At 39.8% G+C, this 22484-nt stretch overlaps 5 protein-coding genes and 1 long non-coding RNA gene across 7 annotated transcripts; 5 read left to right on the top strand and 1 right to left on the bottom strand.

Moving 5' to 3' along the window:
• The first annotated feature begins 1376 nt into the window (after positions 1 to 1376).
• Positions 1377 to 3791, top strand: LOC117618738 (putative receptor protein kinase ZmPK1). The gene has a single exon (XM_034348451.1). It carries the CDS (start codon positions 1377 to 1379, stop codon positions 3789 to 3791), a length of 2415 nt encoding a protein of 804 aa, XP_034204342.1.
• Positions 3792 to 5398: 1607 nt separating this feature from the next.
• Positions 5399 to 7792, top strand: LOC117615342 (putative receptor protein kinase ZmPK1). The gene has a single exon (XM_034344410.1). It carries the CDS (start codon positions 5399 to 5401, stop codon positions 7790 to 7792), a length of 2394 nt encoding a protein of 797 aa, XP_034200301.1.
• A 1715-nt stretch (positions 7793 to 9507) lies between these two features.
• Positions 9508 to 10989, bottom strand: LOC117615343 (transcription factor MYB44-like). The gene has a single exon (XM_034344412.1). The coding sequence runs from the start codon at positions 10827 to 10829 to the stop codon at positions 9891 to 9893; it is 939 nt and encodes a 312-aa protein (XP_034200303.1). The 5' UTR covers positions 10830 to 10989; the 3' UTR covers positions 9508 to 9890.
• Positions 10990 to 15871: 4882 nt separating this feature from the next.
• LOC117615344 (probable carbohydrate esterase At4g34215) lies at positions 15872 to 18356 on the top strand. Its single transcript, XM_034344413.1, has 2 exons — positions 15872 to 16623; positions 17930 to 18356. Exons 1-2 carry the CDS (start codon positions 15982 to 15984, stop codon positions 18230 to 18232), a joined length of 945 nt encoding a protein of 314 aa, XP_034200304.1. The 5' UTR covers positions 15872 to 15981; the 3' UTR covers positions 18233 to 18356.
• An 887-nt stretch (positions 18357 to 19243) lies between these two features.
• LOC117615345 (probable carbohydrate esterase At4g34215) lies at positions 19244 to 20917 on the top strand. Of its 2 annotated transcripts, XM_034344415.1 has the most exons (3): positions 19244 to 19926; positions 20170 to 20390; positions 20504 to 20917. In XM_034344415.1, the coding sequence occupies exons 1-2, from the start codon at positions 19336 to 19338 to the stop codon at positions 20371 to 20373; spliced, it is 795 nt and encodes a 264-aa protein (XP_034200306.1). In that variant the 5' UTR covers positions 19244 to 19335; the 3' UTR covers positions 20374 to 20390; positions 20504 to 20917. The 2 variants fall into 2 exon arrangements, with proteins under 2 accessions (XP_034200306.1, XP_034200305.1); XM_034344414.1 differs by lacking the exon at positions 20504 to 20917 and having other exon boundaries at positions 20170 to 20493.
• Positions 20918 to 20940: 23 nt separating this feature from the next.
• On the top strand, positions 20941 to 21461 carry LOC117615346. The gene is made up of 2 exons (XR_004584000.1): positions 20941 to 21002; positions 21106 to 21461. It is a non-coding gene; the product is annotated as an uncharacterized LOC117615346 (long non-coding RNA).
• The last annotated feature ends 1023 nt before the right edge of the window (positions 21462 to 22484 follow it).

The following is a 22484-nucleotide window of genomic DNA, read 5'->3' on the forward strand; positions in this document are numbered from 1 at the left end:
CGGTGAACAATAAAAACGCAAACTGATGGTCAGAGCAGATGGCTGTGTAAAACAGTCGAAGCCTCCACATGTAGACGTCGAAGAACCAACCTGGCCCTCCCATCTTTACCCTTGAAACTCTCCAACCAGCCAGTTGAAATCGAACCAGAAACCTCTCCCTAAACAGCCGCTAGTTACATCCGAAGGAAAGAGATGGCAAAACGAGAAAAACACAAAACAATCAACCAAGGGCAAAACCGTGATTTTACTATACAAAGGGAGAGAAAAAGCTGGCTGAACAGTTAAAAATAAAGGTATTTTCGTACATTCACTGTGTTTAGCTACAGTGTTTAATTGCATTGGGTTTTGGTATATATAGAATTTGTGGGTCTGATCCAAAAGAACCTTGGGCTGGATTGAGAAAATAACAAAGACAGAAAAGACCCAAGTTTATATAAAGTCCAAGCATATTGGGCCTAGGTGATAAAGCCTTAATTTTATTTTTATTTATTTTTTAAGTTCTGGTTTTGAACTTTGGCATGTTGAAGTCTGGGCGAAGTTTTGCATTCTGGCGTTCGAGGTCTAAATTTTGACATTTTAGAGCATGAAGAAGTATGAATTCTCAGTCAAATTTCCTTTGAGGGTGCTGCCATGGTGGCTACTGCGTGGTCTCTTGTAGCACCCAAGACCAATTCTTTCTTCTTATTCTTAATCTTATTAGTTTAATAGAAGCAAATGCAATTGGGTAGTTTTCAATCATATCAATGGTAGTTAGTTTGTCCCAACCTTAGTTTTTCTACGCTGGCGGCAACGACCAAGCAGCTATAGAATTTCTTTCGTTAGCAGCTTCGTTATGAGCAGGAGATCAATTATTTTAATGTTTTTTGGATAAAGATGAGTCATGTCACAAATACTATATTTATACGTCTGATTGTGCAATTATGATATCTCATTTTTTATCTAAATCAAACAAAATAGTCCAGTGGACCAAGTCGAACACATCGTGACATACATTATATCATATCATCAGTTCCGATCTCTTGGACCATAGGAGTTCAAGAGATTGTGGTCACATACCGTTGGATATTAATCTAATGGTTCAAAATGATATATATAAATGCAATATGACATAAATGATTATTACCCGATTCAAGTCATAAATGAGTGAATCGTTGAATTTACATCAAACGATGAATTACCATAAATCTCTTGGACTACAGAGGTCCAAGAGATCAGACTGATCATATCATATACACATATAAGTGTTTGACCTTCCAGACCAATCGTCACAAATTCATACAAGTTGTAACCTTCCTTTTTATAAATGCAACTGTCTTTGCTTCTTTGGGGATCAGAATATTTGGCAAAAACTCTGTAGCACCGTTATGTGATCAATCATGGACGCCTATATGGTGTTTTTGTTTCTTTTGTTGACACTATTTTCTCAATTAGGATCATCAGCATCCTATAGTACAATGAGCATGGGCTCATCTCTCTCTGTGGAAAATCCAGCTGATATTTTGATCTCACCAAATGGCATGTTTTCAGCTGGGTTTTTTCAAGTAGGTGAAAATGCATATTGCTTTGCAATATGGTTCACAGAGCCATCCCCAACTCACAACCTCACCGTGGTTTGGATCGCAAACCGTGATGAGCCGGTCAACGGTAGGAGCTCCAAGCTCACCCTCCAAAAAAACGGAAATCTTATTCTCACAGATGCCGGCAAATCCGCCATCTGGTCCTCCAACACTGTTTCAGCTTCATTAGCCCAATTGCGTCTCAACGACACTGGCAATCTTGTTCTACTCACTGTCAAGGGTGTTGCTTTGTGGGAAAGCTTTGCTTCACCAACAGACACCCTTTTACCTCACCAACCACTTACAAGGAACACCAAGCTTCTCTCTTCAAGAAGCCTCACCAACTATTCTTCTGGCTTCTACTCACTCTTTTTCGACAATGACAACACTCTCCGCCTTCTCTACGATGGCCCCGAGGTTTCAAGCATTTACTGGCCTGATCCTTGGCTTCTAAGTATCCAAGCTGGGAGGTCCACTTACAACAACAGTAGAATTGCCAAGTTTGATAACTTGGGCAATTTTAGTGCATCCGATGATTTCACCATTTTGTCATCGGATTATGGTGCAAAGCGGCAGAGAATAGTGAAGATGGATGCTGACGGTAATGTTCGAATGTACAGTCGAAAGCAGCCGGGAGATACTTGGGTTGTTACATGGGAAGCAGTTTTGCAACCATGCAAAATTCATGGAATTTGTGGGGCTAATAGTTGGTGCAACTATGTTCCAAGTTTTGGTAGGAAATGCTCATGTGTTCCAGGCTATGTGATTAGAAATAAAAATGATTGGATTTATGGTTGTCAACCAGAATTTAATCTGTCCCACAACAATAGTATTGCTGCTCGTGATCAGTTTGATTTTATGTTCATTCCTCGCGTTGAGATCTATGGGTTCGATTTCGGGATCTTTTATAATTACACCTGGGAAAAGTGCAAAAATTTCTGCCTGGATTTAGGAAACTGTACAGGGTTCCACTTCAAATATGACTCAGGTGGTGGTGGTTTTTATAATTGCTTCCCAAAGATGCAATTACGAAATGGATACCGTTCGCCTGGTTTTGATGGAGACCTGTATGTGAAACTACCCAAATCAATCCTTTCTGCCTATAATGTCACTGAAGCTGAAGAATCCAACAATATTTGCTCAGACAAACTTACAAGAGAGCTGGACAGAATATACCAAAAAGGCAACACAAATCAGTCTGTCAAGTTTATGCTGGAATTCGCATCTGGGCTAGGAGCACTTGAGGTTGTTTGTGTCTTTCTTGTTTGGTTTTTTCTGACTAGAAGAAACGGTGGAGATCAATTAAATTCAGATGATGTGGTCACACAAGGCTACCTTCATGCTGCCACTGGATTCAGAAGATTTAGTTACTCTGAGTTGAAAAAGGCCACAAGAGGTTTCAAAGAAGAGATTGGAAGGGGAGGGGGAGGAATTGTGTACAAAGGCGTATTGTCTGATCAACGAATCGCGGCAATCAAGCAATTGAATGGGGCTAACCAAGGGGAAGCAGAGTTCCTTGCAGAGGTGAGCCTTATTGGGAAGCTGTACCACATGAACTTAATTGAGATGTGGGGATACTGTATGGAAGGAAAGCATAGGCTTTTGGTGTATGAGTACATGGAGCATGGTTCCTTGGCTGAGAAGTTATCTTCCAATGTGCTTGATTGGAAGACAAGGTTTGAAATTGCAGTGGGCACAGCAAAGGGACTAGCTTATTTACATGAAGAATGTTTGGAATGGGTTTTGCATTGTGATGTGAAGCCTCAGAACATACTCTTGGACTCTAATTACAACCCAAAAGTGGCTGATTTTGGTTTGTCCAAGCTACTAAACAGAAGTGAGTTTAGCAACTCAAACTTCTCAAGAATAAGAGGAACTAGAGGTTACATGGCTCCAGAGTGGGTTCACAATATGCCCATCACCTCCAAAGTGGATGTATACAGCTATGGGATTGTTGTGTTGGAATTGCTCGCAGAAAAAAGCGCAGTGGAAAGTGTTCATGGAGTAGAAGGTGGAGGTGACACACAGAAAAGGATGCTGGCTACATGGGTTTGGGAGAAAATGAATGAAGCATTTGCAGATGCAAAGAGCCCAATAGGAGCTGAATATGAAAAGGGTGAGCTGGAAATTCTTGTAAAAGTTGCTCTTCAATGTATAGAGGAAGACAAAGATGCAAGACCCACCATGAGCCAAGTGGTTCAGATGCTTCTTCATCATGAAAACAATTTACTGTAATTATTAAGGGTGACTTGTTCATAATAATGGTTTGATTTCTTCTTCTGCTCACATCAATCTGACCAGCTGACTGTGATGTTGGTAATAATACATGTATATATCTTGATTTCTTCTTTCTGCCCAAATCTATAAAATTTGCATTATTGAAGTATGATAATCTATAAGCTCTTTGTTCTGGTATAGAACGAATGAGCTCATTCTCCTTGCCTAAATTTTACATGCAGAAGCCTAAGAATATGCATCAACGTGTAATTCAAACAATGAAATGGAGGGCTGTTTGTCACTTTCGTTAAAACTTTTAATTGACACAGTATTGAGGATCAATGAACCTTGAAAGAATAGGAAATTAACATTAAATTTTCCTACACCCACACATATCAAATGTGTGAACAAGTTTGGATCCCCCTCTTCCTTTGCCCTCTTCTAAAAGACACGTAAGGGTAAGGCCCATCACCCTCACCATAAAACAACATAGAACGACTCTATTCATAATAGACGCACAATAAGTTTATGGGCTTTTGTAAACTTTAAATTAGACCACTCTACAAATAAATATTAAAGTTCTTAACCCACAATTAGTTTGATTCGATTTGATTTAGCATATTTGGAAATCGTTTAAACCAACCAAATCACTTATATTAATTTCATTATTTTTTACACTGACAAATTTTTTTTATTCGTTATCACCTATATTAACGTGTGACTTAATCAACTATTTAATACCAAAAACCAAAATTCCTAAACCATTCGAATTTGACTATAAGGTAAGAATGAAGTATTGTTCAATTTGCAGTATCAACTTTGGTTTGATATATGTAAGAGAAGATAAATCTTTGGTTAATTGCTTGCTATAAAGATAAAATAGTTTCGTTTGATTATGCTACTATATAATTTGAAGTCGAAACCCAAATAATTTGAACCATTATGTTTTTCATTATTTCAATTTGTGATTTGAGCCCACCCTTTGTTGTTTGAAGAGTGTATCTGAAAACTTTTTATAGTCAAAGATACTGCTCAATATATTTTAATATTTCAGAGGCGCCATTTAAAAGCACCTTCCCACTGCTTGCCTCCTCATTATTTCCACTACTTGGAAGAACATTAAGTCCAATGGCTACAATGCTCATAATCACGTGTTTCCTTATTTCATGCATGAATAATTATTATTTTTTTCTCTCTTTTTTTTAATTCATTTCAACTGTAGGATATGCAACTTGCATAATCTTTTTTTTGGTTGGATTAGCGGAAAGAAACCTAAGCGCCATGGCCCATGAGGGGCCACTGGTGTTCAATCCTAAGTGCGATGAGGGAAGGGGGAATCCACACGGCTGTGGTGTGGACCCATTGGCGCAATTTGCATGATCTTTAATCCAAGGCAGATGCTTAATTCTCCCCAACGACAACATTTCAACCGCGGCGGCTGCCATTGCAACAACCCAAAACACACAAATGGTCAAAGGACTACATATTAAACCAAAAGCCTTTATATAGTTCAAACGCCTTCATGCAAGTTGCAACCTTAATACTTTTATATGCAAAATCTTTTGCTTCTTTGGGATTAGACTACATTCATTTGCTAATTACCTACTTTGATTTCAATGAAACCCATGGCTGCTACATTTTTGGGCCTTGCTCTTCTTTTTCTGTCACACTTTTCTCTACTGGCATCATCAGCATCCAACAATTTGAGCCTGGGCTCATCTCTGTCAGTGGAAAATGAAGCTGATACTTTGATCTCACCAAATGGTCTATTTTCAGCCGGATTTTTTCCGGTAGGCAAAAATGCGTATTGCTTTGGAATATGGTACACAGAGCCAGCCGCCCCAGCTCAAAACCTCACCGTGGTTTGGATAGCAAATCGTGACAAGCCAGTCAACGGTAAGAGCTCCAAGCTCACCCTGCAAGGAAATGGTAATCTTATTCTAACCGATGCTGGGAAATATACCATTTGGTCTTCCAACACTGTTTCAAATTCATTAGACCGATTAAGTCTCAACGACAATGGCAATCTTGTTCTGCAAACTCTCAAGGGTGTTGCTTTGTGGGAAAGCTTTGCTTCACCAACAGATACCCTTTTGCCTCAACAACAACTTACTAGGAACACAAAGCTCGTCTCATCAAGAAGCCTCACCAACTATTCATCTGGATTTTACTCGCTCTTTTTCGACAATGACAACACTCTTCGCCTTCTCTACGATGGCCCTGAGGTCTCAAGCATTTACTGGCATGACCCGTGGCTTCTAAGTTTGCAAGCTAGAAGGACACCATACAACAACTCTAGAGTTGCAGTTTTAGATGCCATGGGAAACTTTAGTGCATCAGATGGTCTTATTGTTATTGCAGCGGATTATGGCACGAATTTGCAGAGAAGATTGAAGGCAGATGTTGATGGTAATCTCCGATTGTACAGTCGAAAACAGGCCGGAGATACTTGGGTTGTTTCATGGCAAGCCATTCAACAACCGTGCAAAATTCATGGCATTTGTGGGCCTAATGGTTTGTGCACCTATGATCCTAGTTCTGGCAGAAAATGCTCATGCCTTCCAGGCTATGAGATGAGAAACAAATTTGATTGGGCTTATGGATGTCAACCTGCAATTGATGGTTTGAATTTGTCCTGCAAAAGTAGTGATCATCATCAGTTTGATTTTATGTACCTTCCAAGGGTTGAATATTACGGATATGATTACTCGATCTATGTTAATACAACCTTAGAAAAGTGCAAAGCTTTATGCTTGGAGTTGTGCAACTGTCCAGGTTTTCACTACAAGTTTGGTGGTGGTCATCATAATTGTTATCCCAAGACCCAATTTCGAAATGGATACCGTGCCCCAGGCTTTCAAGGAGAGCTGTATCTGAAACTGCCCAAATCAATCCTTTCTTCCTATAATGCTGCCACAAAAGAATCCAATATGTGCTCAAGCAAGCTCACAAGCCAGCTTGACAGAACATATGAAAAAGGCAAACAAAATGGTTCTGTCAAGTTTATGGTGAAATTTGCATCTGGGTTGGGAGGATTTGAGATTGTTTGTATCTTTGTTGTGTGGTACTTTGTGGCTCGAAGAGGCGAAGAGAAAGAAGATTCAGATGTAGTTACACAAGGCTACCTTCAAGCTGCCACTGGATTCCGAAGATTCAGTTACTCAGAGTTGAAAAAGGCCACAAGAGGTTTCAAAGAAGAAATTGGCAGGGGAGGGGGAGGAATTGTGTACAAAGGCGTATTGTCTGATCAACGAATCGTGGCAATCAAGCAATTGAATGGTGCTAACCAAGGGGAAGCAGAGTTCCTTGCAGAGGTGAGCCTTATTGGGAAGCTGTACCACATGAACTTAATTGAGATGTGGGGATATTGTGCGGAAGGAAAGCATAGGCTTTTGATGTATGAGTACATGGAGCATGGTTCCTTGGCGGAGAAGTTATCTTCCGAGGTGCTTGATTTGAAGACAAAGTTTGAAATTGCAGTGGGCACAGCAAAAGGACTAGCTTATTTACATGAAGAATGTTTGGAATGGGTTTTGCATTGTGATGTGAAGCCTCAGAACATACTCTTGGACTCTAATTACAACCCAAAAGTGGCTGATTTTGGTTTGTCCAAGCTACTGAACAGAAGTGAGGTCAGCAACTCAAACTTCTCAAAAATAAGAGGAACCAGAGGTTACATGGCACCAGAGTGGGTTCACAACATGCCCATCACTTCCAAAGTGGATGTTTACAGCTATGGGATTGTTGTGCTGGAAATGCTGACTGGAAAAAGCCCAGCCGAAAGTGTTCAAGCAATAGAAAGTGGAGGGGAGACCCAGAAAAAGATGATGGTTACATGGGTGAAGGAGAAGATGCATGGTGCATTTACAAAGACAGAGAGTCAGATGGGAGCAGATTATGAACAGGGTAGACTTGAAATGCTTGTTAAAGTGGCTCTTCAATGCTTAGAGGAAGACAGAGATGAAAGACCTACCATGAGTCAAGTAGTTGAGATGCTTCTGCATCATGAAAATAATTGATTGGAAAGGTGACATGTTAATAATATATGCTGGGATGTCTGTATGGTCTTCATTTTTCTTAAATCAAAATTTGCATTAGCAGGGAATGAATGTCGAATTTCTCAAAGGGAGATTCACTATTATACCCAATATGGGGGCCCAAATTATAAAAATACCCTATATAAAATGGACTTTAGAAACACACCCAAAGCCCATTTACAACATAACAAAAAAGCTTTTAACTTCTTATAAATTACAAAACTGCCATCAATTTCTTAAAACAAACCCAACCCCAAAATCTCATAAAAATACCCAAAGCACTCAATAGGGCATCAAAGTAATTTAATAATCAATATTAAATTCAATAAGGCTAGCTATCATTTTTTGGGTTTTTTTTTGGTTTGTTTATAGGAATTCAATTGTGTAGGGTTTATTTATAATATTAGTGCTAGAAATGGGTATATCACTAAATATCTCTTTCTCAAAGCCTAACAGAGCAAGTGTGAAATTTAGGGTCTATTCAATTTAGATTTCAAAAGATTTTAAAGAAGTTTCAAAGTTCAGGTGTATTTCATCATAAATTTATAGAAGTCTATACAATTCTTTGTGTATTCAATTTAGACTTTTTAAACTTCATTCAAATTGGATGTATTCAATCACGACTTTAAAAGACTTCATAAAAGTTCGGGTGTATTCAAAAACTCGTTCATTTTAAAGGAAATACAAAAAGTGGTGGATTTGGTTTGATTATAGACTAATTTTAGGTCATAAAATTTTTTTGCTTCCCCAAGAGATTTTGATAGATATATTATTTTTATTCTCAAGATATGATTTCACCATTTCTACTACCACCATCTTATCATCGCTATCACCACCGCCACTGCCGCCTCCACCACCACAGTCATCGCCGTCGCCGCCACCATCACTGCCATCGCCACCACCCCCAGCATCACCACCGCCTCCGCCGCCCCCACTACCAACCCCATCATCACCCCCACTATCACCACCACCGCCGCCAACACCATCACCACCACAGCCACCACCACACCACCATCTTTACTCTCACTGCCACCCCCACTATCAGCCCCACTATCACCACCACCATAGCCATCATCGCCGCCGCCACTCCCACCGCCACCACCTCCACCACCACCTCACTCCCATCACCACCGCCACTACTACTCCCACCTCCTCCCCTACTACCTCCCCCACCATTACCCACAAACGACCATCGCCATCACCACATCGTCATCACCCTTAAACTCTTTGTTTTTTTAGTGCTATAAACTCCATTAAAATCAATAATAAAATTCTAACAAACTCAGTTTAAACCTATACACAAATTCAGTCAAAATCTGTGGTGTTTATAGAATTCAGTCAAACTCAATTAAATTTCAATTAAACTCCATCAACTTTATAACTCTTTTAAAATCATTTAAAATCTAAAATTTATAACTCTTTTAAAATCATTTAAAATCTAAAATTGTATAGATTGAATCTCTCAAAAGTATTTCCCAAATCTCTCAACAATATAGAATACGTCAACGGCGCGACAAATTGTATTTATAGTCGACATACCCACCCAGCCCAGTGGCTGAGAATTCCCCTTGTGATTCAAATCCAAATCAACAAGATTTGAAAACAAGATGACCTGACTGGGCCACAGCCACATTAAACCGTTGACAACTGCGTTTACTTGAGCTGTCACCATTTCATCTCCATAAGACTACAAAGACTTCACAGCTTCGAATTTTCTTTCAATTAAGATTATTATTATTTCTTCAATTTTTCCATTTTTAATTAGAAATTTAATTTTCCAATTGAAGTGAAACAAGATTCCCAGATAGCCCAATTTCCATCCACCCAGTTGGCCTCCATTTTATCATATGAGAAAAGCCCCATCATAATCCGCAGTTCGTCCCTCTGTACACTACCAAAATTATTTTCACTACAATTTAAAAAGGCCCCAAATAAAAAACGGAAATTGACGGAAATTTAATTAACAGAGTTCATGCTGCTTTTGGGCTAATTCCAAGCACTTTTGGTTCCGGGTCGGACTCTGGATCATCTCGATGATCTCATACTTGGACTACTACGTCATTCTATTCGGTTGCTGCCGCTACTCGATTTTGCTAATCCCAATACGCTTTACGACGGCGTTTCTAATGGCTTCGGTGTGCATGCACAGCCCCGTCTGCTCAACCCCAGACATGTAGTTCCTCACTTCCTTTCTGATCATCTCCTGCATCACATCCAAGAATTCTGAGCTGAAGAACTGCTGATCGTACCCCATCTCACTGTTTTGGTTGCTCTGACGTGGCAGCTGGGCTCCGACCACGGCTGCTGCTGCCTCTTGCGGTTGTTGTACCATCGAGGTCGGGCTCACCCCCGGGTTGGATCCGAACCCGGACGCCAAGTGATTCGACCCGTCACTCGAGTCAGATCCGGGCAGCGAGAGGCTGAGCGAGGTCGGTGGATCGACAGCCGAAGACGAGGCCTCCATCGGCGGAGCAATGAGGGTTCCGGTTCTCACAAGCGGCCTGAAAACTTGAGTCGGCGACACAATACCGGGCAGACTAGAATCGCTCATATCTGATCCGGACGGGCTACCCGGGTTCAAATAAAGACCCGAAACAGCCGTAACCGCACCGACACTGGCGGATCGTTTGTGAGCCGGATGGGAATGGACGTCCGGGGTCAAATCTTCGGACATGGATGAGCATTTGCGCTTGAGCGTGGAGTTCCAGTGGTTCTTTATGGCGTTATCGGTGCGACCATTGAGCAAGCGAGCGATGGTGGCCCACTTGTTCCCGAACCGGGCGTGGGCCCGGATTATAGTATCATCCTCATCAGGACTGAAAGGGCGGTGCTCCACCTCCGGTGAGAGCTGGTTGCACCACCGTAGACGGCAAGACTTGCCAGATCGACCAGGGATCGATTTGCTGATCAGAGACCAGTTTCTGGGGCCATAGTTCTTCACCAGTTTCTGTAACGCTTCGTCTTCTTCGGGGCTCCACGGACCCTTTATCCGATCGGCTAGTTTCTTTGTGGAAGCCATAGAAAGTCCTTAACCTTCTTCTTCTTCTAAATTATTTAAGCTAAAAAAATGAAAACAAATCTAAGAAAATTAATAAAAAGGATAATTTAATTTCAGTTGAAAGTTTTGTACAAGAGAGAGAAGGGTTTAAGAAGGAGGTGGTGGAGGCGGAGCCTCACCTTGTTCTGAGAGAGAAGGGCGTGTTACAGGTAGGGTATATATACGGAAGGATAGAGGTGACCGATTATAGCCGGTGCGAATGACCGGTCTTAGCCGTTGCGCGTGGGGATTCTTCCAGGCAAGGCAGTTACTAGCATACAGCTGTCAAACTAACACGCGTCGCTTCCTACCCCCTCCAACTTACACGTAGAAAATATAATCACTCCATCTGTTTTCGCTTTTTTTATTTTTTATTTTATTTTTAAAATAAGAAAAACAAACAAACAAAAAAGTGAAAACCAAAATTAGCTTTGCCTAATTGCCCACTCTCTCCCCCCACTGTTCTAACTATTTCTTTTCCACACACTAGAATCTTGTAAAGTCATCTCAAAGCTGAACAAGAGGCTCCTAGACGATGATGATGATCAAAGGTAGGCCCACATGCACATCCTCAAGTTGAATGCATCTTGACTAGCCTCAATCATCAACGTCCATTTCATTTTTTTTTTTTCCCCGTATAATTTCTTATTAATTTGAATATTTACCGTTTAACAATGTTCATTAAATTCAGTAACTATAACTGAGAAGTGAGGGGTTCCCACCACGTCTCTAAAACCGCGGGATTTAAATGTTGAATGACCGTTTTGGAAGTTAAACGGTGATTGGGGAGCGGACGTTAACTTTTTTTTTTTTTCCTTAAATGCTTGATTTGAAAACAAACGTGGGTTTTAAGATAAAGAGAGTGATCTTATCGGAAATTTTTTAATTTTTTGAGAATTAAAATTAAGATTAAAGCTTAATCAAAAGAAGAGTACGGTTCGGTTTAGTTGGGAGGTGGGGTTGGAATTGGACGGGAGCGTAACCGGATGGATGACTTTGACCAAAAGCCAGGCTGGCGAGCATTTTGGCGGGGAGGGGGGGGATATTTTTTAATGGGAATGGGAAACGGACGCACGGAAGTGTCGAGCTGGATCACAAAACGACAAAGTTGAGTAGCAGAATCGGGGGAGGAACGGTACTGAAATTCTGTCAGCCCAGCCTGTAAAACCCGGGCCCACACTCCAGTGGACAGTGGCCCCTCCCCAGCCCTAACTGCATATTTCCCCCCACCGACACGTGTCAGTCACGCTCCCTGAACTGCCAAAACCGACTCCACCGTCTAACCAGCTTAATTTATTGCTATGCTGTTTGCTCCCTTCCTGGTTGCTTCGTCCGTTTGGACTTTGTTATATTTATCTGGAAATTAAATTTGAATCTGGTGGAGGTCGTCTTAGGAATATTATAGTAACGTGTTACAACTTACAACCAATCTCATCATTAATAGAAATGTAATCTTTCTATATATAAAGTAATGCCTCAAAGTCTGGTGTGACGTATTATAGCCAGTCTGTATTTTCATTTAACCATAAACAAACAATATGTTAGTTGTCACTAACCTACTATCTACAAAATAATTGAATTTAGGTACATTGGATTGTTGAAGCGGTTATTTGGATAAAATTTTCAATATCATCTCAACACCGTCATATTATACTTTAAAGTAGTAATGCTTCTTCAATTGTTCTATTTTATTTTACTTTATTTTCAATAAAAGATAATTTCGAGGAATACTTATCTCTGTGGACTACCTCCCAAATCCACTCTAAGTCTTCAATTTTTTATTACAAAATATTTATCCTACACTATAACACTTAAATTTCATCTTCAATTATCATTCAACTCAATTATGTTCAATTAAATTATAAAATTGAACTCAATAACTCAAAATAATCTCATAATTGTAACATATTTGATGAAATAGGGCACATTCACACGTTTTGAAAACTAACATAAAATAGTAACATACCTGATGGACGGGTGCGAGGGCATTAACACTTTTTTAAATATTAGGATGAGTGAAAAACCGAATTGAAAGTTTAGAGAACAAAGTGTAATATGTATATATAATAATATATGTTAAAATTTAAACGGGAGTATTGCTAAAATTTAATATATGTTAAAGTAAAATTGTAACGTATATATTTGCCAAATTATTAGTTGCGTGTAAGGGACATGAAGGCAGGAGCGTGGAAGTGAATTTGGGAAAAGAGAAACAGAAAAAACGGAAAAGCAAAGAGAGGAAAGCAACAAAAACAAGAAAGTAAAGAAAAAGAGGGAGGGAGGGGGGAGGAGGAGGGTGACTAGTCCCCTATCTTCAACAGTTTCTCTCAACTTCAACATGCAAAATTCGTTGCGCGGAAAACAGCTGTCTATAGTGGCGGACACAAAAATTTTTTAGCAAAAATACAAAATTGATTAAGTATGAAAAATGATTTTTTGGAATAATTATTTTTTCAAGATAATTTTTGACGGCTTTTATTCCTTACACATCAAATAAGAAAACTTGATTTTATGGGATTTTAGTATGAAGTATATATTAACTTAATGAGCCATTATTTTTAGCCTAAATCGTATTTTGCACTAAAACCGATTTTTCATATTTTGATTTGGTAGGAATTTGATTTTCTAATATTTTTATTTGAATCCAAATATGGGGTACTTCTTTATTTACATTGTAAACTTAAGTAAATGGAGTAATATAAAAATAAATTAAAGTAAAAGGATAAAGACATTTACTTAAATGTTAAAAATGGAAATAAGGTAATCTGTACACCAGTTGAGCAAAGAGGCAATTTGAAGCAACTACAATGATTTTTTCGGCGAGGGAATGTGCAGCTGCACCTCCTTACGCCTTAATGAATCCGCTTCTGGCTGTCTATAATTTTTTTATCCAAGTATGCACGCACACTGTTACAGTTACCCACGCTCTCTCACGTGCCAACCCGCACCGGTCTTTTCCCACGCACCTACCTAACCCTGTCCTTTACCCGTACTCCTCACGTGACCTCGTCTGCCACACGAGTGCACCGCACGTGAGGACCGCACCTCCACACCCCACGGCCACCACTTGATGAATATAAAAGTCCAAAGTAACGGTCAAGTCCTCACCTGCCCAAGGTACTGATGGCCGCCTAGTGTTGGAGGAGAAACTGATTTATAATGCAAATTGCAATGTGAATGCGTTTTGTTAATTGAACGTCCGTCGTTTTATAGTTAGCCAAGGGCCCAAAGTGCACGCCTCACTTAAGTAGTGGATTTTGATTTGCTGCGGTTTTTTCTTTATTTTTTTTAAAGACAAGTTGGCAACAAAATATCCCAATTAAAAATCATAATAATAACGAGGGATATTGTTTCATTAATTTTGGTATGCTCATACATGCGATCCATGTGATTTGTTAATTAATTTATGGGTACGAATATTATTCCAGAATGTGGGGGCACTGCACTGGTGGATAGATATATATATATATATATATATATAATTCATTGACATTGAATTGCACAGCTTTTTTGCAACACCATATGCTTTGGATTCTTAACAAGCAATAGCTTCTCCATTGGGTTTAATATCTGCGGGACAATTGTACTGTGTCTTTTAGGTTTTAACTGCAACTAGACTCGGCTCAATGTTCGGTCTTTTTTCTCTTTTAGGCAGAAAAAAAGTTGAGTCTTATAATAATAGTCAGAGAGTACGTGATCCAAAAATAACATGTCACAGAATAGAAAGACCAGCTATATATGTACATGTTGTCGTAACAGTTTATACAACACCGATTTCGAATCACAATAGATTACTCGAAAATTGGATAAAATCATAGAAAGATATTTATTTTTGCCGTAGCCGTATGTTAGAACACATTGTTTTTTATTGATTAACCTCCTTCCATGATATAGGTATTTGGGTTAATTCGATCTTCTCCACTATTTTCATATACGTACGTACAGTCATCACATCAAGTTGATGGATAATATATCCCACTTGTGTTTTTAGGCGTCGGATGGTTTTGGATTTTTGGTGTTTGGCGTTGAGCAAGCTCACATGTATTGTCCCTTAAAGTGTTGGATGCCATTTTTAAGCAGCGATTCCAGGGGAGACTCATTTTTTCTGTTATGTCCTCACCTTTGTATTTCTAGCACTCATATTTGTCTAACAAGTGCCTCTCTCTATATACGAATTGGATCCATCGGCGGTGATAGGTAGGCTTGTATTAATTTGCTGTGAACTTCAGGGTCTTCTTCGATAAACATAAACCCTAGTAAATGATGTAGAACACTCGTCGCTCCTCAGGTTCCTTTGCTTTGATATGGTTAATTGCTATATCCAGGCCCTTGTAGAGCTGGATTTTGTCACAAATTAATGATTTCGCCTGAGTAGTTAAGTCCATATAAAGTTTTGTTCGATGGAAAATAAGAGGGAAGATAGTTAACGTTCCTCTTATTTCTTATGACATTATCAAGATTTAGTTTGCAAATCAGGTAGTAGGTTGATTAACTGAGATTGCGTGTTTTGATCTTACTAACTATATAGCATGTCATAATATCCAACGGTTGAAGAGTCTTCATGCACAATTATTCCAATAAGACGTTTTAAAGAAACAAAAATATTGAGAACCTCAAACAAACTTAATAATATTATACACCTCTCCTCGTGGGGGGAAAATAGAAAAGATTGTTGTATGCACTCTCAGAAGACTTATTTGCAGTCCAGTAAACAAGTGCATGGGCCTAGTTTTGCTTCACCTTCAAATGGGCTCACACCCAGCAGGCCAAGAAGAGATAAATGTTCCTAAATGCTGCTAAGGTACCATTCAACAGTGTTGCCATGAACAGGGCGGCATCATTCTGGCTAGGCATTATTTGAGCATTGACTTAGACCTTGTGCAGGCTTCGGGTCAGCTCAAATTCCAAATTCAATGATCCATTTATTTTTGTTTTCTTTAATCGGGAGTTAAGATTTAAAAAGAATCAAGAGAAGAAAGGTTTATTGGATGTGGACTAAGATTCCTTCCTCCAATGAAGAATCATATGACCTTATCAGAAGCAAAGCCTTTTGCTTTCAAAAATGGGAGGAGCTTCCAACTTTTGAGAGAAAGAGAGAGAGAAAGAGCCCACACCACACCACTCTGTCCCCACGATGCTGCTTTTCGCCTTGCTCTTCTTCTCCCTTGTGGCCCAAGCCTGCTCGGCATCTCAACCAACTACCCACCCACACCAACCACAACAACAAAAAACAGAGCAATACACGAAAAACATATTCATTCTGGCCGGGCAGAGCAACATGGCGGGACGGGGGGGAGTCGTAAACGACACTGTCACAGGCATCGCCACCTGGGACGGCGTCGTTCCACCAGAGTGCCGCCCCAACCCGTCCATCCTCCGGCTCAGCGCTGACCTCACGTGGATCGAGGCACGTGAGCCTCTCCACGCCGACATCGATGCGAAAAAGACCAATGGGATTGGACCCGGCATGGCCTTTGCCAAGGCGATCTTGGTGGCTAACCGCTCTGGCGCCAGTGGCGTGATTGGTTTAGTGCCCTGTGCAGTGGGTGGGACCAACATAACCCAGTGGGCACGTGGTTCTTTCTTGTACAATCAGATGATCAGGAGAGCCAAGGCTGCGTTGAACAATGGCGGTACGATCAGAGCACTGCTCTGGTATCAGGGTGAGAGCGATACGGCTAACAGAGAAGACGCCAAGTCTTACAAAAACAGAGTGGAAACTTTCTTTGGGGACGTCCGCTTGGATCTGCAATCTCCGGCTCTCCCAATAATCCAGGTACCATTAATTAATTACTTAATTTAATTCACTCCTTTTCTTATCTAAAAATTCTGTTACTTGGGTTTTGGATCTTAGTTTCAATCTTGGATCAAAAAGCTTCATATCACATGCCATTTGGTACTTCAATCAAAATTTACATAATTTATTAATTTTATATGCTTCTTTCTTATGTCCGCAGTAGGTAAGGTATATTTAAGTTGGACCATTCCTATGAAAACCTAGTACAACTTGGTATTCTTAATTTCGACCATTCATATTTGAGGGACATTCTTGTATGATCTATGACGCATTGTATTTTAATAATCTAAACTGTCTAATTTTCATGTATAATTTTAGTCGTTATTTAAAATCAAAGCATTTCCAAGCATAATTGAAATGGACAGAAAGAATTGATCATATCATGGGCTAGGCAAGCATTGGTTTTATGAAACAAAATATTCAATTACATTCATTAAAAATATTCAATCACAAGTTATGGGTATTGTAAACACGAATTTCCTGCGACAAATAGGACAAGAACACGTGTACAAAATAATATTGTATTGATGAAATTTAGGGTTACAATCTCTGTATTGAATCCTCTGATTCGATCTCCAAAGTGTTTAAAGAAAATTTGTGTTTGATACAAGGGTCGTAGAGACTTGATCTTGATTAAACGGGTAGCACGAAGCTTATTTGGTGTTTGAGATTTTTTATGGTGAAGGAACCGGCACGTATTTGTTGTGCTTGGTGGCTCTTCCAAGGTAGGGTGAAAAATGCGGAGAGTTTTCTGTTTCTTCTGAGTGCTAGGTTTTTTCCCTCTATCCCTTCTTTCGTCTTGAGGCCTCCTATTTATAAGCTATTGTAGGATGCTTGACCTAAATAACTTTCCCTATTTAAAACCCTGTTTTATGGGATTTTGATTTGATTTAAATCAATTCTCATAATCTGGCAATTTAAACAGATTATCTTCAATTGATTGACCTGATTAATATTTGATTTAAATCAAAGTCAATCACAGAAGATTCTTTCCCTTAATTTTGTCTTCATCTTGAACCGTTTGATGCACTCCGTCGGATGTCGCCACGTGTCAATTTTTTGACAACTAATTCGATTTTGATGAGTCATACGCCACATGTGCGAATTATGAGGCCCACAATTCAATCCACCGAACCCTAATTATTTTCTGATCCAATAGAATTTATTTCACCAAAATTTCTTTGTCTACAAATATCTGCATGCATGCAACCTAGCTAGCAAGCATTGGTTTTATGAAACAAAATAAATCAAATAATGTCGTTCATTTTTGTGACATATTATGTAGGTGGCTCTAGCATCTGGGGAAGAAGCAGCTTTCATAGAGATAGTTAGGGAAGCCCAATTGGGAGTTGACTTTCTAAACGTGCGAACCGTTGACGCCAAGGGTTTGCCATTGGAACCTGATGGCTTGCACCTCACCACCCCAGCCCAGGTTCGGCTTGGCCAAATGCTGGCTGCTGCATATCTTCAATTTCTGCCAAGCTCCTCCACTACCGATGCCAGTGATGCTCCTAGAACACTTTCTAATTTTGTTTCCAATTTGGTAATTTTTCTGCTTCTGAAAATTTGTAGCATAACCATTAGCTAACTTGTTAGTTCCTTCCTTCGTGGTAGGGTCCAAAATTCAAATTGTTTGGCTTTAGGGTAAAGGCCAAACTAATGCCCTGTACTCCATGCCATATATATCAATTTTTGGAGATGTGATAGCATTAGTGATAAGAGTCATGCACCCGTAACGGGTGCCACACTCAATAATTTCCATGCGCAATTTGACGATAGCATATTCCAAATTCTAATGGAACCAGATCCGAATAATTTCAATTTAATAATTATATCTAGATATTATGACAGTTTTAAGGAAGGGCTACTACATATATAGATCAAGATTATGACAGTTTTTTTGAAGTAAGTAGGAAGCTATGGCCTATTTATACATATGTGTGTCAATCAGATTTCATTGGAATGTTAAGACAGCTGCTTAGCTCACCTAACAAGCTGAAATGAGCTTTCTCAGTGCCCTTCTTAGAGCCCAATCCACATGCTCTTGCTTTGTCTTTTTGGGTCACAATCTTGAATCTACCGACCGGTTGTTGAATAAACATCAATCTGGTCAAACACCGTGAATTTTGGAGGAAATTAATGCTAATCAAATCATTGCTTGGGTTCAAAAAAAATCTAACAATACTCTGCAGTCCACTTTCCCACCTAAGATATTAATTCAAGCTGCCAATCCAAATTTATGATTTTTCTTTTTCCCAAAATCCATATTTATGATGCTAAAATTAGTTAATATACCCTTTTATCAATAAATTAGTATATTCAACCTAAAATCAATTGATAATACGGAAAATTACTAAAACCATAATATTGCTTGTTTAAATAAATATGGGATATTACTCTACACACATCATTCCTTTTTTTTTTTTTTTGGTAATGTGCCGGCCATTCTCCATTCGGTAAACGTTGTGATCACTTGAGCTTCACTGCCATGCCAAATGTAATTACCGCCCCATTTGGAAAAGTTGTGCTCAAATTTTCATCATTTACTCCACGTGAACTGCGACCCAATATAAAATCACAAAAAAAGAAAGACAGCACGAGCAATAATTTCTGTGCGAGGCATGAAGAAAAAGAACTCTGCCGCCTCTGCTCACACAGAGTAAGCAGAGTGAGACAAAACCCACATAGAAAATGGCCATGGTTTTATTGGCTACTCTATTTTCTCTATTGCTAGCAGCAACCCAATTCAATGTAGGGGCTTGTGCTGGCAGCAAGAACATCTTCATCCTCGCAGGCCAGAGCAACATGGCAGGACGAGGAGGCGTCAGTGGAGGCAAATGGCACGGCAATGTCCCGCCCGAGTGCCAGCCCAGATCGTCAATCGTACGACTCAGTGCTCAACTCAGATGGGAACAAGCACATGAGCCGCTCCACGCTGACATTGATGTGGGCAAGACATGTGGGGTTGGGCCAGGCATGGCTTTTGCCAATGAGGTTCTCAGAGCCAGGGGCTCAAGATTTGGGGTCTTGGGTCTGGTTCCCTGCGCTGTGGGTGGGACGAGAATCGGTGAGTGGGCTCGAGGGACTCGGTTGTATAACGAGTTGGTGAGACGAGCCACCGAGTCAGTCAGGGACGGTGGAGTTATCAGAGCGGTTTTGTGGTACCAGGGAGAGAGTGACACCGTGAACAGAGTGGATGCTGAGGGGTATAAAGGGAATTTCGAAAGGCTTGTTATGGACCTGCGTAGTGATCTTAAGAATCCAAATCTTCCTTTCATCCAGGTTTGCATCATTTGCCCTGTTTTTTTTTTCACTAGTGCAAACTACTTTAGGGCGGAATTACTCTCTATACGTCCAACTGACCTAACTCACGCCTACACTTTGTTCTTGATTTTTTTTTATTTTAAAAGGTTTATGCAGGAAATAATACTTGTGCCAAGAATTTTTATTTTCGGTAAAATTTGAAGTGCCAAAATCATCGCGGAAATGTATTGTTGTGACATGCATGGTGATTGTGGATTGCAGGTGGCATTGGCATCAGGAGAAGGGCGGTTTGTAGATGTAGTGAGGAAAGGTCAGCTTGATGTCAAGTTAGGCAATGTCAAATGTGTTGATGCAAAAGGCCTGCGTCTGAAAGAAGATGACCTCCACCTCACTACCATATCTGAGGTCCACCTGGGGATCAAGTTAGCTCGTTCTTTTCTTAATTCTTTTGGGCATCACCTTTAATCTGATGTGCCAAAATGGTAACACTCTTGAGAAATGTACCCATATTAGAAACTTCTTAAAATTTGCACTTCCTAATTTGTAGAATATTTATTTCTAATATACAACTAATATTTTTGTTTGAGGACGCTAGTAGCGCAAGTGGTTAAGGCACTCCCTTCATTACCCAGTCATCCTAGATTCGAAGCCCCCACCGCTTGTAACTTTGTGAATACAATTTGGGTGTCCAAAAACAATTATTGGGTTGGGTCTCCATAAAATCATTAGTGACCTATTGGGCCCATTTGAACCTTCATATGGGTATGGGCTTTTGAGTTCATTTATCCATTAGCAGAAAGTTAACGTCGGCAGAAGAATCAAAGTCCCATATTATATAGCAGGTGCAAGATTGCCATTGGCTCAACGATGTACAAAATCTTGTGGTGAATTAGCCACCGTCACAAATTCACATGCTTGTGCTGATAGACGATTCAGATGCGTGGACACAAAACGGACAGCTCACAGGGCACCTGTCAGCACCTGGTAGTCTTGAGGTCGACGAACTAAAACTATATGTATGTGCCTTTGCCCGCTGATTTCATTTCATATAACTAACAGTCAAAGTTGAATTTTGCAACATGAGTACCCCGAAAGTATAGAAATTTAACCAATAGTTTTCTTTTATGCCATATGTTTTTTTATTTGTATTTGGATTCATTGTAGTTTTGTTGTGATTAATTTGGTTGGGTTTTGCAGGTAACTGAAGAGAAAAAGGAGCAAGGTGGAGTGGAAATCAAGGTAGTGGACACGGTTGATTATCGATCACCGGCAGGGGAAGACAAAAAACCCACAAAGGAGGAGGTGGAGGTGGTTCATGAGACTAAAGATGGGGCCAATTCAGGGACTGGAGCCGGCGGTGTCCTTGCTGGTGCAGCAGCTGCAGTTTCAAGTGCCTTTCAATCCGCCAAGGATGCAGTTTCTGGCAGTGCCAAAGATCAGAAGACCACTAAATGACTGAGACCATCTGATCATATCATTATATTAATGTAACATCTGCTTCTTGGATTGGAATTTTTATGGAGAATAAAGACTGTTGATTTGAATGTTTCCAACCAGGCACTCAATTGTTTCCTTAATTGGTCAAAATGGCTTTCATAAACCAACCTGAAATGTACAACACAACACCGTCATTTGAGAAGACATTGTCTTCTTGGAGCACCTGGATTACACTTAAGAGCATCATATTCCAATAGGATAGAGGATTAGACATTTTTATTTGGCCCAATATAAAAGACAATTAGACCTGAGCCAGGACACGGCCTAGAGTCCCTCTCAAGTTTAAATTCCTTCAACCACAACCAAAGGGAGAAAGGGGAAAAGGGACAAGCGAAAATAAAACAAAAGGAAGTTTGGACATGGCATTGGCAACCATTAAATTCCCATTTTCTCTTTACTTATCACAACTCTCACCCCCTCCTCCTAGAACAGAAGAACCACTATCAACAGTTCCATCAATATTCATCTTATGCTGCATGATGATGGGCGCACTGTACTAAACTCTTCGGTACCTACGTGCCTTCTTTCGTATGGCTTGTTTATCCACTATATACAGTCAATTTGCAAAGCTTATTCAAACCCTTTATATGCCCCTTCTCGTCTTCTTCTAGGTACACCGGTTTGTGTCCAATGCAACCCACTTTCTTAATAAGTTGATACAAACACAACCCGGTAAATTAAATAGTGAAATAATTCAAATATTAACTTAACTCATAAGATTAATGAGTAACACAACACAACTCGTTTCATATGTTTAGAATTCTAATTAGAGCCGGCCTTGGTCCAGGGCGACCAAGGCTTCAACTCGGAGTCTAAAGCTGAGGAGGGCCCAAATTATTTTTGTGTATCTAAATAAAATTTAAAAATAAAAGAGAGAAGCCAAACAGCCTACAAGGAGCCGCGTGAACTAAAGAGGAAGCCAAATCAATCACTTTCTATTTTCTCAAGAAACTTACTGAGAAAAATCAATTATTAATTATATAATATAATATAAAACAAAATAAACAAAACATAGGGAAATCAACACATCTTCTTAGCCCCCAAAAATTAAAAACCGAAAAACCCTTGCTAACCTACGA

The sequence above is a fragment of the Prunus dulcis genome, chromosome 1 (assembly GCF_902201215.1).
Source record: "Prunus dulcis chromosome 1, ALMONDv2, whole genome shotgun sequence".
NCBI lineage: Eukaryota > Viridiplantae > Streptophyta > Magnoliopsida > Rosales > Rosaceae > Prunus > Prunus dulcis.